At 41.5% G+C, this 16,320-nt stretch overlaps 1 protein-coding gene across 4 annotated transcripts in view; it reads left to right on the top strand.

The window, feature by feature from the left end:
- Nucleotides 1-12,778, top strand: part of SLC22A16 (solute carrier family 22 member 16) — a 54,181-nt gene extending 41,403 nt beyond the window's left edge. Inside the window, exons 4-8 of one of the 4 annotated variants that reach the window (XM_077812934.1) lie at nucleotides 237-786; nucleotides 2,131-2,258; nucleotides 2,656-2,765; nucleotides 3,246-3,345; nucleotides 11,864-12,778. In XM_077812934.1, coding sequence (XP_077669060.1) covers nucleotides 237-786; nucleotides 2,131-2,258; nucleotides 2,656-2,765; nucleotides 3,246-3,345; nucleotides 11,864-12,046 — 1,071 coding nt within the window. In that variant the 3' untranslated portion in view covers nucleotides 12,047-12,778. The other 3 variants (XM_077812937.1, XM_077812935.1, XM_077812936.1) reach the window with 3 other exon arrangements.
- Nucleotides 12,779-16,320: the final 3,542 nt, after the last annotated feature.

Raw genomic sequence — 16,320 nt, 5'->3', positions numbered from 1 at the left:
ATTTCTGAAAATTGTGACCTGATATTTTACAGATCTGAAATCAGTTTTACCTAATGTTGATTGTTTTTTTCAGGATTACTGTTGCTCTCTCTGAGTGCATCATACTCCAATACAGGGCAAGCGAGGGGGCTCTTAAGACTTCCAACATAAACAAACATGAAAGTATTGGCCATTTGTTTTGGTATTGTCACACAAAGGGAATAGACATAAGCTTTTCTCTGTTTTTTCCCCCACAGGTTTCAAGTGGCTATCTGGTTGTGGTTTTTGTTTATGTAACAGAATATGTTGGCATTAAAGCTCGAACATGGGCATCCATGCATGTCCATGCTTTTTTTGCTGTGGGAGTCATGGCTGTGGCACTGGTAGGATTTTTGGTGAGGACCTGGTGGATCTATCAGATATTTCTTTCCATAACAACTCTCCCCTTTGTCTTGTGCTGCTGGATGCTCCCAGAGACACCTTTCTGGTTACTGTCAGAGGGAAGATACGAAGAAGCACAAAAAGTAGTGGATGTAATGGTGAGATGGAATAAAGTAAGCACTCCTTGTAAAATTTCTGAACTGTGTTCAGTCCAACAAGATGATCTAATCAGTTGCAGAACGGGTGATAATGACATTTCTACAGTGAAGAAGCACAACATCTTAGATCTGTTTTATAATTGGCACATTGCAAGAAGGACCATTACAGTCTGGATGATTTGGTTCACTGGGAGTTTAGGATACTACGTATTCTCCCTGAGTTCCGTCAATCTAGGAGGCAATGAATATTTAAATCTATTTCTCATAGGTAAATATCTGATATATTTTATTCTGCTTATGACAGAACTAGAACTTCTAATTTATAAATGTTTAAAGATCTGACAGTCAATTTCCTGACCCCCAATTACCTGTACCATCAGCAACTCCATTTACAATTGCAGATTTAATTCTTGTCAACTTGAAATGTAGTTATTTTACAAAAGCAAGCTTAGAGTATGTTAAGGTACTATATTGTCCTTGACATCTCCTGCCAATTTTTGTGCTTGTAAAACCACATTTTCATAGTTTTAAAATTGTTTCTCTCTGCCCGGTTGTTCTGTGAAAGAACCACAGAAACAACAGGGAAAATTGACTAACCGTACAGGGGAAACTATTAAATTGATGAAATACTATTCCAGTAAACAAACTGAGAAAAATAGAGATTTTCTTCACTAATATTTTTAGTCATAATAATATTAGATTATACTGGTAACACTATTAAGCTCATAATTTTAAAGTTTGTTCAAAGTGTGTTTTTTAAATCTAAGGGGCAGTGTTTCTTTAATTTAGTCTTTAATTTAATGTGGTTGCAAATTTTCTCTTGACATGATAAAATTGGTCAGCACATATAGGGCCTGATCTAAAGTCTATTTAAGGTCATTGGAAAGATTCCCATTGAGTTTGGTGGACTCTGGATCAGGCTCCAGCCCTGTAAAGGACTTAAGCTCATGCTAGTTTTAAGCATATGAGTAATCACAATAAAGTCAATGTGACTATTCATGTGCTCATAAGCACTTTGCAGGATTGGAATACTAGTGAATTAATTTTAAGTTGCCATGTATTATTACATGTTAGTAACTTGACTGTTGTGTTGAAAATAGGAGGCTAATGTTGCTAATATAACTAAGTTGTTATGATACTATAAATAAATTACTATGTTAGCAAATTTCAAAACTATTTTCTTTGTCTTCTGTGACCCACCTCACAGGGTCCAAGAGCCTGGGCTCCAGCCTGAGCTGCAGTTAAACAGCCCCTTAGCCCAAGTCAGCCTGCGGGTTTTCAACTGCAGTGTGGACGTATCCGTACAGGCCTATCTCCCCATCAGAAGGGCAGCTGCAGCTGCCTTGTGCCTTATAGCCTCTTTCCCTGGTGCATTTCTTATTCCCCACAACCATATTTATGCCAGTGTAAGCCCTCCACTGGCATTTTTGCCGCCAGTGGGTTTATCGCAAAATGTTGGTGAAATACATCTTTCACCTAACACCTATATCTTTTAAAACCAGTTTAATCAGTAGACTAAATAAATGCTCATAAAAAGCAAATCAGAATTATTTTAAAGGGCATTTGTAGTCATATTATCATGGTTTAATACCAGATAAATTCATAATGACAGGTGCCGTGGAGCTTCCTGCGTATGTCGTTGCTTGCATTGGGATGGACAAACTAGGAAGGAGAAACACATTGACTCCATTTCTTATATCAAGTGCAGTGATCTGTGTTTTGATTATGCTGATCCCTCAGGTTAGTCACTTACCATTTAAAATATACCTATATTGTGGGGAATGTGAGATATGTTAATGCAACATCTCTTTCTAAGGCCCGAGATTAATTAAATGTAGTTTAGAAATGAAGCTGGAGTTCTTTACAGTAGATTTTCCATATTTCTGTTAAGGGTCCCAAACTAGCATTCCTAGCTCTTAATTAAACAAAGGGTTCGAAATAAGCTGTTTAGTAAACAAAGCCACATTCAGCCATTATTTATTGGTGGAAATAATCAGGAAAGTATGGAATAGGTATTGCTCACTGTTTACAGAAAGATCACAGTTACGGTCTTAATTTTTCAAAATAAATGAATGGCATTGAATTTGGAATGGTGAAGTTTTCTGGTGCTTTATATATTTGTACTCTCTTTTAATAGGATTTCAGCATATTATCTGTCTTAGCAAATATGGCTGGAAAGTTTGCAATTGGTGTTGCATTTGGCCTCATTTACCTTTACACAGCAGAACTGTATCCAACAGTTGTACGGTAAGAACTTCAAAATAATTTGCCATGTGTTTTTCATTATTTTGCTATTTCTTCCCTTCATTTGTTATACTTTTGGGGCCAAATCCTGCACCCTCTGAAGTCAATGGCAGTGCTCCAAGCGACTGCACTAGTGTAAGATAAGTCTCTTTTCTGTTATAGAATTCTCTGGTTTTGGCTCTGCAGTAAATGCATTTATTTTCTGTTCCCTTCTACATAGACTGGTCCCACTGAGGTACTGGAAAAATGCTCAGTATTCTTAGCATTCAGTTCCCTCTTTCTGAATGTTCATGGTCATTAGGAATATGATTTATACTGAATGCTCAGTATACTTTTTATTCTATTTATATAAGCAACCAAGGTCACTGTAAGATAAATTTAGATTAACATAACGATATTTTTATAGCATCTCTGCATTTCTAATTAATTGGTATATCTGATGTCACTCTCATTGGGCCTTGTGTCTTCTTGTCTTATCTCCAGATCACTTGCTGTAGGAAGTGGGAGCATGATGTGTCGTGTCGGGAGCATAGTTGCTCCTTTTTGTGTTTACCTGACGAGTGTTTGGATCTTCATGCCACAGGTACGTGTTTATTTTGATAGTCAAAAAAAATTGTTATCCATTTTACTGAGATTTAAAGTTGAAATGTAGATAAGTTCAAAAGGAAAGAGTGTTAAATATTCTCATTCTTAATTTAAATTCTCAGTTTTTTAGCTATATATTTTTAAGAATATGAATCTGAACTCAGGAGTGAGCCTCGAGGCACTGAAATCTTCTGAACAGTTGATATTACATACACTTTAAAGATGACAGACATATCTTATATGCATTGAATACTGGTATAAAATAGTAACTATCTTTTGTACAAGGCCGTACTGTATCATTCATGTAATTTGGAGTAAGTGTCTCATTCCTAAATTGAAAGTGTTGTATTTAGTCAAGATCTTCATTGAGCAACCGTCTTTTCTCATTGCCATCAATCTCCTTTTGAAGAAGCAGAATAGCCTAACACAGATGATGGGGGAGAGAGCAAACGTTAAATCCTGCTGATGACGACAAGATCCTCCATCTCTATCAGTCAAGTGAAACACAGATGCCGTGTTAGATCACATGAGATGAACTGGAGCCCCCTCTATGGAGAACAAGCCTAGCAAATCTAAGCTCTCATTGGACTACCAGCCTAACTATGATCAAAACATCCTGCTGATATGGAGAGCTAAAATGAATAAGGTCAGAAGCAGCCAAATAGTGGGGCAGTGAGATGTTGAGGAGGTGGCATAGATGGGATAGTAAGAGCATAACCAGGTGAGAAATAACTCAAGAGGTGACTACAGAAGAAAATGATGCTGTCATGATGATCATTAGGACTCTCAACAAACCTTGGATTTAAGAGAGATCTTCTTTTTGTAGAAAAAACAATGAGGAGTCCTTGTGGCACCTTAGAGACTAACACATTTATTTGTGGGTGGCTGCAACCTCATTCCATCATGTGATCCAACAGTCATCTCTAACTTTAACTGTCCTATGAAGATGAGATAGGGCAGTTTCTTTGTAGAAGAAAATGGGCACTTTCTTAGCATTACATGGATTTTGGAGTTCATTTTGCCCAAAATATTTTTAACTGTATAGTTATATTCAGTGCATACAAGTTATCCCCTATTCTCTTTATGAAATCTATTATGTGTGCTGCTCAGAAATTCTACAATTGCTCAATCTTCCTTTTTCAGAAGGATAAGTTTAGGTTCATGTACATAAATGGTGAGAAACCTTATACTGAGGAGTTAAACTGATAATGAGCTTATTTTACCCATTTAACATTTTTTTTAATTTACTTTTACTTCTTTGAAAAAACTTTACAACTCACCTTTAATATCACAGCTTGTATGTGAATTACAGATGTAAAGAAGGTGAAAGCGTATTGGCCTGAATTTTCAACCCAACCTCTCTTCCTGTGTGTGTCTTTTTGCACACACACAGTTGGGTTTTCCTACAAAGGTAGAGTCGTGTCCATTTGATTTTAAAAATATAAAATCTACATTTGTGAATGCTAGAGACTGGTTTGAGAGACTGTCTGAAAACTTGGCCCATTATGTAAGTAACCTCTGTCCAGTTTTTTAGGATTCATTTGTGATGGTGGGGAAACAGAGTAGGAATAAATAAATAAAGTTCCTAACAAGCACTCTTATCACGCCAAAGAAATGCACCTAGAAAATACATGAAAAGCAAGATCTGAAGAGCACAGTAATCATGGGAGAACAGTCTCCTTTGACTCTTCTTCCCTTCAGAGTTTTGCTTTTCACTAGCAGTGATAAGGTTTATCTGTTCAGAACTCCTGCACTTAAAACACAGCTGGGGCAAAGTTTAAACATTTGAGAACACTGTAAGTGGCACTGCAAATATTTCAAATATGGACAACTCTCAGTACATTAAAAACACTCACATACAGTGTGAAACTTTGTTACAATAGTGACTGTAAATGTGTGTTTTCATGATAAACTTCTACCATCAGGCATTTGTAAGTTCACTAAAAACTTGCCTTGGGCTGAAGCTTATCATGCAAGGTCTCAGCTAACATACACATTTTGGGGTAAACTATGAACAAAATAGATTAATATTTTGAAATAGACTGACATAGGTTATGTTGATACAGTATATTATTTATGCTACACATCCTATATTCTGTTAAGTTTTTATTGCTACTCATTTTCACCATAACTCATTTGTGGCTCTGTCTCCCAAGAGTAATGCAAACCATCCCAAAGAATGCCAATAAATCTTGAAATAATACCCACAGTTGTCTTGTTCATGCCACACATCATAGAGAATTTGTGGTTTTAAAGTTTAAATTAAGGCCCCAGTTCAGTAAAGCACTTAAGCATGTGCCCTAGTGCCTTGAACATCAAGAGAACTTAGTTAGCAAAAGTGTTTATGGACATGACTAATAGATTTTATTCCATATTTATCATAAAAATTTAAGGCATATAATATGTATGAGACACATCACCGATCCCTGTGTTATATGAATAATAACAATACACAAAAAGGTTTAAAACATTTATTATGAATAACAAAAGACCAGATTGTGATCCCCTCCCCCCCATGCAATCTCACTGGTTTAAATAATAAATTCTACAGCTTGCCATTTAGATGACATTTTAAAAGTCAATTCATTAATCCAGTATCATCCAATTTATTTTTCTATTTTATCCTTTCTAGGAAATACCTCAAAAATACTTTATAGAGAGAGGCAGAGGAAGAGACTGCTTTACAGCTCTGGGTACAGCAGCTCTCATATCAGTAGGGGAAACTGACACATGAGGATGGAATAGAGTAAATAGCTGACAGTAAAGAGGAAGTGAGTATGCTTGTGGAGTAGTTAGAGTAAGGAGGGGAATAGATACATACAGGGGCAGATTAGCGTATGGGCCCATGGGGCCCATGGCCAGGGGCCCCGGCCAATTGGGGGGCCCCCCGCAGGATAGCTGGAATTCCGCCCCATCCCCTGCTCTTCCTCTCTGCTCACAGGGCCCTCCCGCCCTGTTCCTCCTTGTCCTCTTCCTCCTGAGGCCCTGCCCCCTGGCTAGGCCATAAACAGGAGTTGTAGGATGAGCATGTTCCCCCCCACACCAGCGCTGAGCTTCCCCCCCAAGCCCTCCCTTCCATGTGTAGCCTACCCCCAGCCAGGGGCAGCTCTAGCAATTTTGCCGCCCCAAGCAGTTGCCGCTGAATTGCCGCCGTGCCAAGAGTGGCGGAGCTGCCGCCCAAAAGCTGCCGTGGCAGGAAAAGTTGTGGAGATGCTGCTGAATTGCCGCCGTGGGACACGGACTGCCACCCCATTCTAATTATCGCCCCAAGCACCTGCTTGGAAAGCTGGTTCCTGGAGCCGGCCCTGCCCCCAGCCCCTCTCTTTCCCCCCTCCCTCCTGCGCAGAGCTGCCCCCACACCTCCAGCCCCTCTCCCTTCCGTGTGGAGCTGCCACCCCCAGCCAATCTCCTTCCCCCCTCCCTCCTGTGTGGAGCTGCCCCCCACAACCCCTCTCCTTCCCCTCATTTTACACATGGGTATAGTGAAACACAGAGAGGTTAAATACATTGCCTACAGTCAAGCACAAAGTGGATCAAGTATCACTGCTAGTTAGAGAACTCAAAAGTCCAGCCTGCCAGCCTCCAACTCTTACCAATAGACAATACTGTTTGAATAGAAAACCTCATGTCTCAGCTATTACAATATTTGGCACTTAGGCAGAGTTCTCTGGCATAATGCTGTATTACGTGTATAGACAGACGCAGCTGTCCACAGAATCATAGAATGTCAGGGTTGGAAGGGACCTCAGGAGGCAATCTAGTCCAACCCTCTGCTCAAAGCAGGACCAATCCCCAACTAAATCATCCCAGCCAGGGCTTTATCAAGCCTGACCTTAAAAACCTCAAAGGAAGGACATTCCACCACCTTCCTAGGTAACGCATTCAGTGCTTCACCACCCTCCTAGTGAAAAAGTTTTTCCTAATATCCAAGCTAAACCTCCCCCACTGCAACTTGAGACCATTACTCCTTGTTCTGTCATCAGCTACCACTGAGAACAGCCTAGATCCATCCTCTTTGGAACCCCCTTTCAGGTAGTTGAAAGCAGCTATCAAATCCCCCCTCATTCTTCTCTTCCGCAGACTAAACAATCCCAGTTCCCTCAGCCTCTCCTCATAAGTCATGTGTTCCAGTCCCCTAATCATTTTTGTTGTCCTCCGCTGGACGCTTTCCAATTTTTCCACATCCTTCTTGTAGCGTGGGGCCCAAAACTGGACACAGTACTCCAGATGAGGCCTCACCAATGTCAAATAGAGGGGAACGATCACGTCCCTCGATTTGCTGGCAATGCCCCTACATATACATCCCAAAATGCCATTGGCCTTCTTGGCAACAAGGGCACACTGTTGACTCATATCCAGCTTCTCGTCCATTGTAACCCCTACGTCCTTTTCTGCAGAACTGCTGTCGAGCCATTCGGTCCCTAGTCTGTAGCAGTGCATGGGATTCTTCCGTCCTAAGTGCAGGACTCTGCACTTGTCCTTGTTGAACCTCATCAGATTTCTTTTGGCCCAATCCTCCAATTTGTCTAGGTCCCTGTGTATCCTATCCCTACCCTCCAGTGTATCTACCTCTCCTCTCAGTTTAGTGTCATCTGCAAACTTGCTGAGGGTGCAATCCACACCATCCTCCAGATCATTTATGAAGATATTGAATAAAACCGGCCCCAGGACCGACCCTTGGGGCACTCCACTTGATACCGGCTGCCAACTAGACATGGAGCCATTGATCACTAACCGTTGAGCCCGACAATCTAGCCAGCTTTCTATCCACCTTATAGTCCGTTCATCCAACCCATACTTCTTTAACTTGCTGGCAAGAATACTGTGGGAGACGGTGTCAAAAGCTTTGCTAAAGTCAAGGAACAACACGTCCACTGCTTTCCCCTCGTCCACAGAGCCAGTTATCTCGTCACAGAAGTCAATTAGATTAGTCAGGCATGACTTGCCCTTGGTGAATCCATGCTGACTGTTCCTGATCACTTTCCTCTCCTCTAAGTGCTTCAGAATTGATTCCTTGAGGACCTATTCCATGATTTTTCCAGGGACTGAGGTGAGGCTGACTGGCCTGTAGTTCCCAGGATCCTCCTCCTTCCCTTTTTTAAAGATGGGCACTACATTAGCCTTTTTCCAGTCGTCCGGGACTTCCCCCAATCGCCATGAGTTTTCAAAGATAATGGCCAATGGCTCTGCAATCACATCCACCAACTCCTTTAGCACTCTCGGATGCAACGCATCCAGCCCCATGGACTTGTGCACGTCTAGCTTTTCTAAATAGTCCCGAACCACTTCTTTCTCCACAGAGGGCTGGTCACCTCCTCCCCATGCTGTCCACACTCACTCACCTGAAACTCAGGTTCCAAAACTACTGTTACAAGTATCAGCGGGGTTATTAATTCAAAACCAAGCAATTTATTGACAAGATGACAACGAAGAGCTGGGGTGCCCGAGAGCAGCGCACGGCCCGTGTCCCTGCCCCCTAGGGCATGCCATCCAGGACAGGTGGAGGGTCCAGGGCTCCCCACAGAAGCCCAGGCTCCCTGGGCAGCTTTTACCATGGCTCGATTTCCAGCCTGGCCAAGAGGCAGGGCCATGTGGGGAAGGGAGGAGCAAGGGCAGGGCCCCATGGTGGGATGTGGGGGGAGGGGCAATGTTCCTTGTGCCCAGGGCCCCAGTAAATCTTAATCTGCCTCTGGATAGATATGCTTAATGGGGGGAAGGGTGAGTATGATTCAGAATGAATTGGAGACTAACTGGAACTGGTTAGTCTAACTGGTGGGATTTCCAAAAGCGTTCAGCACTGACCTACTCCTGTTCCCACTGAAGTGATGGAAGCCTGATTCGCATTTATACTAAGGCTCTTTTGCGCCACAGTGGTCGTATAAAGATGCTTTAAAGTGGGAGTACATTTCATTTACACCCGCTTTCAGCCCTTTGCACTGTGTAAAGAAGCCTTAGTGTAGATGAGAATCAGGCCCTAGAAATTTTACCATTGACGACAGTGTGACCAGGAAAAGGCCAAACCTGAGCGCTTTTGGAAATTCCACCTAACAGTTTTAAGGCAAAATCTAAAATGAGGCAGTGTCGGAGATTTCCAGACAGTCAATGTGGCAGCACAGGTCAGAATGACTGTTAACTATGGAGAGTTGACTACAGATAAGTGAACAATTTCCAACTGCAAAAGCATCCATTGGATGCTTTTATAGATCGTGTTATTTTTCTCAAAATTGTGGTATAACAGTAACATTATGGTGGCTGAAAAAGTGAGGGAGCTGACAGCTCTTTTCAAGGAAAATATTGAAAAATATTAAAGATGGGATCTAGTAGTTAGTGTATACAATTAAGCCTCCTCTTGAAACACTCTCTCCTATAACTGTGTACCTGCCTGCAGAGACCTCCACCAGTCTAGCCTTCATTCCTACTGTAGTAGTGATGATTGCCCTCTTTTCTAATTCTTCATTGTAGGAATGTAACGGTTTTACTTTCATTGTAGTATGTAGCATTCAACAGTATTTTGCTTAGTTTTTTACTCTTTTAGCTTCTGCACTCAATATGAGTGTAACAGAATTTGTTAGTCTCTTAAGGTGCCACAAGTACTCCTTTTCTTTTTACAGATACAGACTAACATGGCTGCTACTTTGAAACAGATATAATTCTGCTTCTCACAGAGGATTGCTTAAGACAATTGGTGGCTCTGGCCCTGAGGGATCATAAACAGCTTGGTGTTTTTAACGGAAAATAACTCTGTCAAGTTACAGCTGAGACTTCAAATTTGAAATCTCCTTTCTCACTTCCAAAGAGCTATTTTCATTTAGAATTAGGGGGTGGTTGCCTGCCAGTGTACCCATATCTGTCTGAAAGTGCTGTGTTATGAAAGTCATAACCACAGCCATTTCATATGTTCTCTCTCATGTTTAGAAGGAAAGTATTAAACAAAATGGATCAGAGCTTGGGATCAGTACAGAGCAAGTTGAGGACATCACAGTATCAAAATGCACAAAGTAACAGTTATAAAACAGAAAAAGAAGCCTGCCAGAAATGGTGTATTAAAGACATGTATTTACAGAGAAGTAGAGTAAGAGCATAGGGAGCATAATGGGATAAGATTGAAGATTAGTGTGTTAATATCTGTACAATGCTTTGAAGATGTTCATTGCTAAGTATTATCATCCTTATCAAGCAATAAAAATTAAAGAAAAGAGAAAACAAGGAAGAATTTTTAAAAGTGCCGATTGTCCAGAGCAGTGGTTTTCAACCTGCGGTCTACAGATTGTGTCTAAGGGGACCGTGAAAGGTGACTATGAAAATAAAGTTTCAGATCCAAGAAAAGGAATTCCGTTTTTCTGATGGATCAAAAGTACAGTATGTGAATTCCCCCACCTACAGGTCAAAACCTGGAAGTGTTGTTACCATAGAAGCCCACAGTTCAGCGCCCTTTCTCAGACTGCATCAAATGCCATGCTGAGCACCTGCAATATTTATAGTTGAATTCTGTTCAGCCAGTTTTCAGTCTTAGACTTCTATGGTAGGGGTCTGCAGGCCACAGGCTGAATTTCCACAGGGGTCTACCCATCCATTCAGAATGTTTTAGGGGTCTGCAAATGAAAAAAGGTTGAAAACCACTGGTCCAGAGCAACAAATTGATGGGAAATCTTCTATTGTTCTTTGGGACAGCATCTTCCTGCGTGTGTGCACCTAGCACAGTGGATCCCGATCCTGATTGTGGTCTTTGGCTACTACCACAATAAAATAAAACGATAATAATAATAGTACACACTGAAATCACAATGTACATATCCAGATCATAGACACAATGCATGGGTCAGTTAGAAGCTGGGCCCCCATCAGCTTTCTCTCTCTGACTCAGGACATCATACCTATTCAGAACATTATGCAAGTATGTACTTAAGCATCTTCCTGCATAGGAATGGACTTAAACATGTGCTGAAGTGCTTTCTTTAATCAGGATCTCTATAATCCCAGTTAAGAGATCCTGACCTACAGCTTGCATTGGAGAAAGGTGCTCAAATACTATGATGATAGGTAGAGTAGGTAGACGAAGAGCCAGGTCTACAGCTTCTTTTCCCCCCTCTGTGTGACAGCAGGGAAGTTGTAATCCAATAAAAATAAATGTAAAATGAATTTAAGCAATCTTACAATTACTTTTAAAATTACTATCTGCTAAAGAGAATAATTTTTCAATGAAGTTGCATGCATTCTGTTCACTTCTGCAAAGTTGTTCCTGCTTATGCTGGGGCTGTATTTAGCTCATTGTGTAAAACATTTGACTTGGTCTGTGTTAACTTTGCTGGACAATCTTTCAGTTTATTTATGTATTGATTTTTGTTTTATTTTATTTTAGCAATTGCAACAGGGAACATTTAAGACTTTTGATCTTTGGTTTTCATTGAAGTTCACTGTGCTCCCAAATTTTAAAAGTATTTTCGCAAGCAAGACCAATGTTTTCCATGAACCCAAAGACATGTGTAACCCTTACATTAATTGTTTATTTCTTCCAGTTGCTTGTTGGAATCATGGCCTTTCTGAGTGGAATGCTAACATTAATGCTCCCAGAAACTCTTGGAAAACCATTGACTAATACTTTGGCAGAAGCTGCAGAACTGGGAACAAACAAGAACAGCTGTTTGGGAAAATCACCCCCCGCCCAGAGTGGTGTAGTGTTAGAAAAGATAGATGCTTAGCCAAAAGTCACACAGCACTGAAGAATAAAGCAACATCAAGATTGCTGTCACCAGTTTTAATCCTCATTAATTCTATAAGACCATTTTATTAGAGCAACCTGATCATGGTTTTAATGCACGCATCTTTTAATTTGTATGCAAACTTGCCTTTTCTAGAGGGAAAATATAAAAATGTCTGGTAGAAAATTTAAAAGGATTTTAGAGCCACTCGCAAACTTAATCATACTTTTAAAAATCTGTTTCATTTGCTTTGACTAGTTAGAGTGATTATTGTTCATTTGGAAAATACCAGGTTTTCCCAGATTCACATATTTCCTTTCACTGCTGTAGATTTTCTGCAGCTCTGCTTGTAATCTCATCATGAAATCCCCTGTCAATAACTGCCATATTACAACTGACAGACACAGACTTTTGACTTATTAACATGGTAAGCTCAAGCACACAGTACTAATTCAACAGAAAAGGTTCTTAATTACTGTGAAAGGTTAAACAGAAATAAAGATTTCTGTTTTTCAAATTTTCTTCTGGAGAGACTGCCATTGCTAAAAAATGAAAATATTCTATGCAACAGCTTCTGACAAAAAAAATCATTCTCAATTTGCAGAATGTTCAAATAGTATGAATACTATTCATTTTGTTTAATGTCAAATGTATTTTTTGTTATTGATTTAGAGAAAAAACTGCTTTGGGACTCTGTTGAAGTATCAGTAAAATCTATGTATACAGATAAAATCTGGTATTTTTGAAAACCTTATTCATTCCAAACTGTTACGTTAAATGACCCTTTCCCATTAGTTTCCGTTCAGACCTATCATCAGTTTCTTTATATCATCCTAGGGTAAAACCAACCCCTGTGCAAAGCAACCACACAAGGCTTGTGTATCTTTTTAGTGCTCAAAATAGGATTTAAGTAGAGCTTAAGTAGTGCATAGGCCTGTGCAGTGCTGGGCGCTTAGGCTCAGATCCTCAAAAGTATTTAGGTGCCTGATTCCAATAGGAGTTAGGTGCCTAAATACATTTGAAGAGTTGGGCCTTAGTAAATAAGTGATGTATAACTGCTAGCATCAAAATGTTATTTTTTTCATGGACCATCCATTTGTAGCTCCATTTATTCAACACTGTACAGAACCAAATACTAAAAAAAAAGTATTTTTGATGGAAGAAACTTATCAACCGTTAGAAATGGATGCAACAGTCACTGATTCCTGCAGATGCCTGTGAAACATCCAGAGCTGGTGCTAGCCCTAAGCAGAAATATTTTTGTTCCCGTCCCCCCCCCAAACACTAAAACAGGCAAGTTCTTATGATAAAAAGTGAATGAGAGCCCCCCTTGAGCTGCTTGGAACCCTACCCAATTGCTTAGTCTGCTTATGCCTAGTACCGGCTCTGAAAACATCCCCCTGTTATATCACTCGTGCTGATACACATGAGTGATGGAGACTGTAGAAAACACTAACAGGGATAGATTGAGGACATCATTTCACTCTAGCTGCTATTTTTTATAATTTTCTATCCCAGCCCTCCCTTTTTAGTCTACTGTAGAGCTAGCCATTTCTTCCATACCTGTGCAGCCTTCCGTATTGTGCATAAAGATTCTACATTCTACGCAAGTAATGGTTTGGACTCTGCTCTCAGTTACATCTGTACAGCTCCTCTGACTTCAGTGAGTTCTGAAAGAACAATATGATTCAATATCTCTATGCCTCTCTAACAGGAAACAAAGCATCTCTCTTCAGTTACAGCACTGTCCTGGAGTTCAAAGTATAGAATCATAGAATATCAGGGTTGGAAGAGACCTCAGGAGATCATCTAGTCCAACCCCCTGCTCAAAGCAAGACCAACTCCAACTAAATCATCCCAGCCAGGGCTTTGTCAAGCTGGGCCTTAAAAACCTCTAAGGATGGAGATTCCACCACCTCCCTAGATAACCCATTCCAGTGCTTCACCACCCTCCTAGTGAAATAGTGTTTCCTAGTATCCAACCTAGACCTCCACCACTGCAATTTCAGACCATTGCTGCTTGTTCTGTCATCTATCACCACTAAGAACAGCTGAGCTCCATCCTCTTTGGAACCCCCCTTGAGGTAGTTGAAGGCTGATATCAAACCCCCCTCCACTCTTCTGCAGGCTAAACAAGCCCAGTTCCCTCAGCCTCTCCTTGTAAGTCATGTGCCCCAGCCCCCTGATCATTTCTGTTGCCCTCCTCTGGACTCTCTCCAATTTGTCCACATCCTTTCTGTAGTGTGGGGCCCAAACTTGGATGGAGTACTCCAGATGTGGCCTCACCAGTGCTGAATAGAGGGGAATCATCACTTCCCTCGATCTGCTGGCAATACTCCTACTAATGCAGCCCAGTATGCTATTAGCCTTCCTGGCAATGAGGGCACTCTGCTGACTCATATCCAGCTCCTCATCCACTGTAACCCCTAGGTCCTTTTCTTCAGAACTGCTGCTTAGCCATTCGGTCCCCAGCCTGTAGTGGTGCATGGGATTCTTCCATCCTAAGTGCAGGACTCTGCACTTGTCTTTGTTGAACCTCATCAGATTTCTTTTGGCCCAATCTGTCTAGGTCACACTGGACCCTATCTCTACCCTCCAGCATATGTACCTCTCCCCCCAGCTTAGTGTCACCTGTGAACTTGCTGAGGGTTCAATCCATCCCATCATCCAGATCATTAATGAAGATGTTGAACAAAACCAGCCCCAGGACTGACCCCTGGGGCACTCTGCTTCATACTGGCTGCCAACTAGACACTGAGCTGTTGATCACTACCCATTGAGCCCAACAATCTAGTCAGCTTTCTATCCACCTTATAGTCAATTCATCCAATCCATACTTTTTTAACTTGCTGGCAAGAATACTGTGGGAGACCGTATCAAAAGCTTTGCCAAACTCAAGATATATCATATCCACTGCTTTCCCCATATCCACAGAGTCAGTTATCTCATCATAGAAGGCAATCAGGTTGGTCAAGCATGACTTGTCCTTAATGAATCCATATTGACTGTTCCTGGTCACCTTCCTCTCCTCCAGTTCCTTCAAAATGGTTTCCTTGAGGACCCGCTCCATGATTTTTCGAGGGACTGAGGTGAGGCTGACTGGACTGTAGTTCCCTGGGTTCTCCTTCTTCCCTTTTTTAAAGATAGGCACTATATTTGACTTTTTCCAATCATAGAATCATAGAATATCAGGGTTGGAAGGGACCTCAGGAGGTCATCTAGTCCAACCCCCTGCTCAAAGCAGGACTAATCCCCAATTAAATCATCCCAGCCAGGGCTTTGTCAAGCCTGACCTTAAAAACTTCTAAGGAAGGAGATTCCACCACCTCCCTAGGTAACGCATTCCAGTGTTTCACCACCCTCCTAGTGAAAAAGTTTTTCCTAATATCCAACCTAAATCTCCCCCACTGCAACTTGAGACCATTACTCCTTGTTCTGTCATCTGCTACCACTGACAACAGTCTAGAGCCATCCTCTTTGGAACTCCCTTTCAGGTAGTTGAAAGCAGCTATCAAATCCCCCCTCATTCTTCTCTTCCGTAGACTAAACAATCCCAGTTCCCTCATTCTCTCCTCATAAGTCATGAGTTCCAGTCCCCTAATCATTTTTGTTGCCCTCCGCTGGACGCTTTACAATTTTTCCACATCCTTCTTGTAGTGTGGGGCCCAAAACTGGACACACTACTCCAGATGAGGCCTCACCAGTGTCGAATAGAGGGGAACGATCACGTCCCTCAATCTGCTGGCAATGCCCCTATTTATGCATCCCGAAATGCCATTGTCCTTCTTGGCAACAAGGGCACACTGTTGACTCATATCCAGCTTCTCATCCACTGTAACCCCTAGGTCCTTTTCTTCAGAACTGCTGCTGAGCCATTCGGTCCCTAGTCTGTAGCGGTACATTGGATTCTTCCATCCTAAGTGCAGGACTCTGCACTTGTCCTTGTTGAACCTCATCAGATTTCTTTTGGCCCAATCCTCCAATTTGTCTAGGTCCCTCTGTATCCAATCCCTACCCTTCAGTGTATCTACCTCTCCTCTCAGTTTAGTGTCATCTGCAAACTTGCTGAGGGTGCAATCCACACCATCCTCCAGATCATTTATGAAGATATTGAACAAAACCGGCCCCAGGACCGACCCTTGGGGCACTCCACTTGATACCAGCTGCCAACTAGACATGGAGCCATTGATCACTAACTGTTGAGCCCGACAATCTAGCCAGCTTTCTATCCACCTTATAGTCCATTCATCCAGCCCATACTTCTTTAACTTGCT

This window comes from Eretmochelys imbricata, chromosome 3 (genome assembly GCF_965152235.1).
Source record: "Eretmochelys imbricata isolate rEreImb1 chromosome 3, rEreImb1.hap1, whole genome shotgun sequence".
NCBI classification, from domain to species: domain Eukaryota; kingdom Metazoa; phylum Chordata; order Testudines; family Cheloniidae; genus Eretmochelys; species Eretmochelys imbricata.
This window is presented reverse-complemented; position numbering and strand designations above follow the sequence as displayed.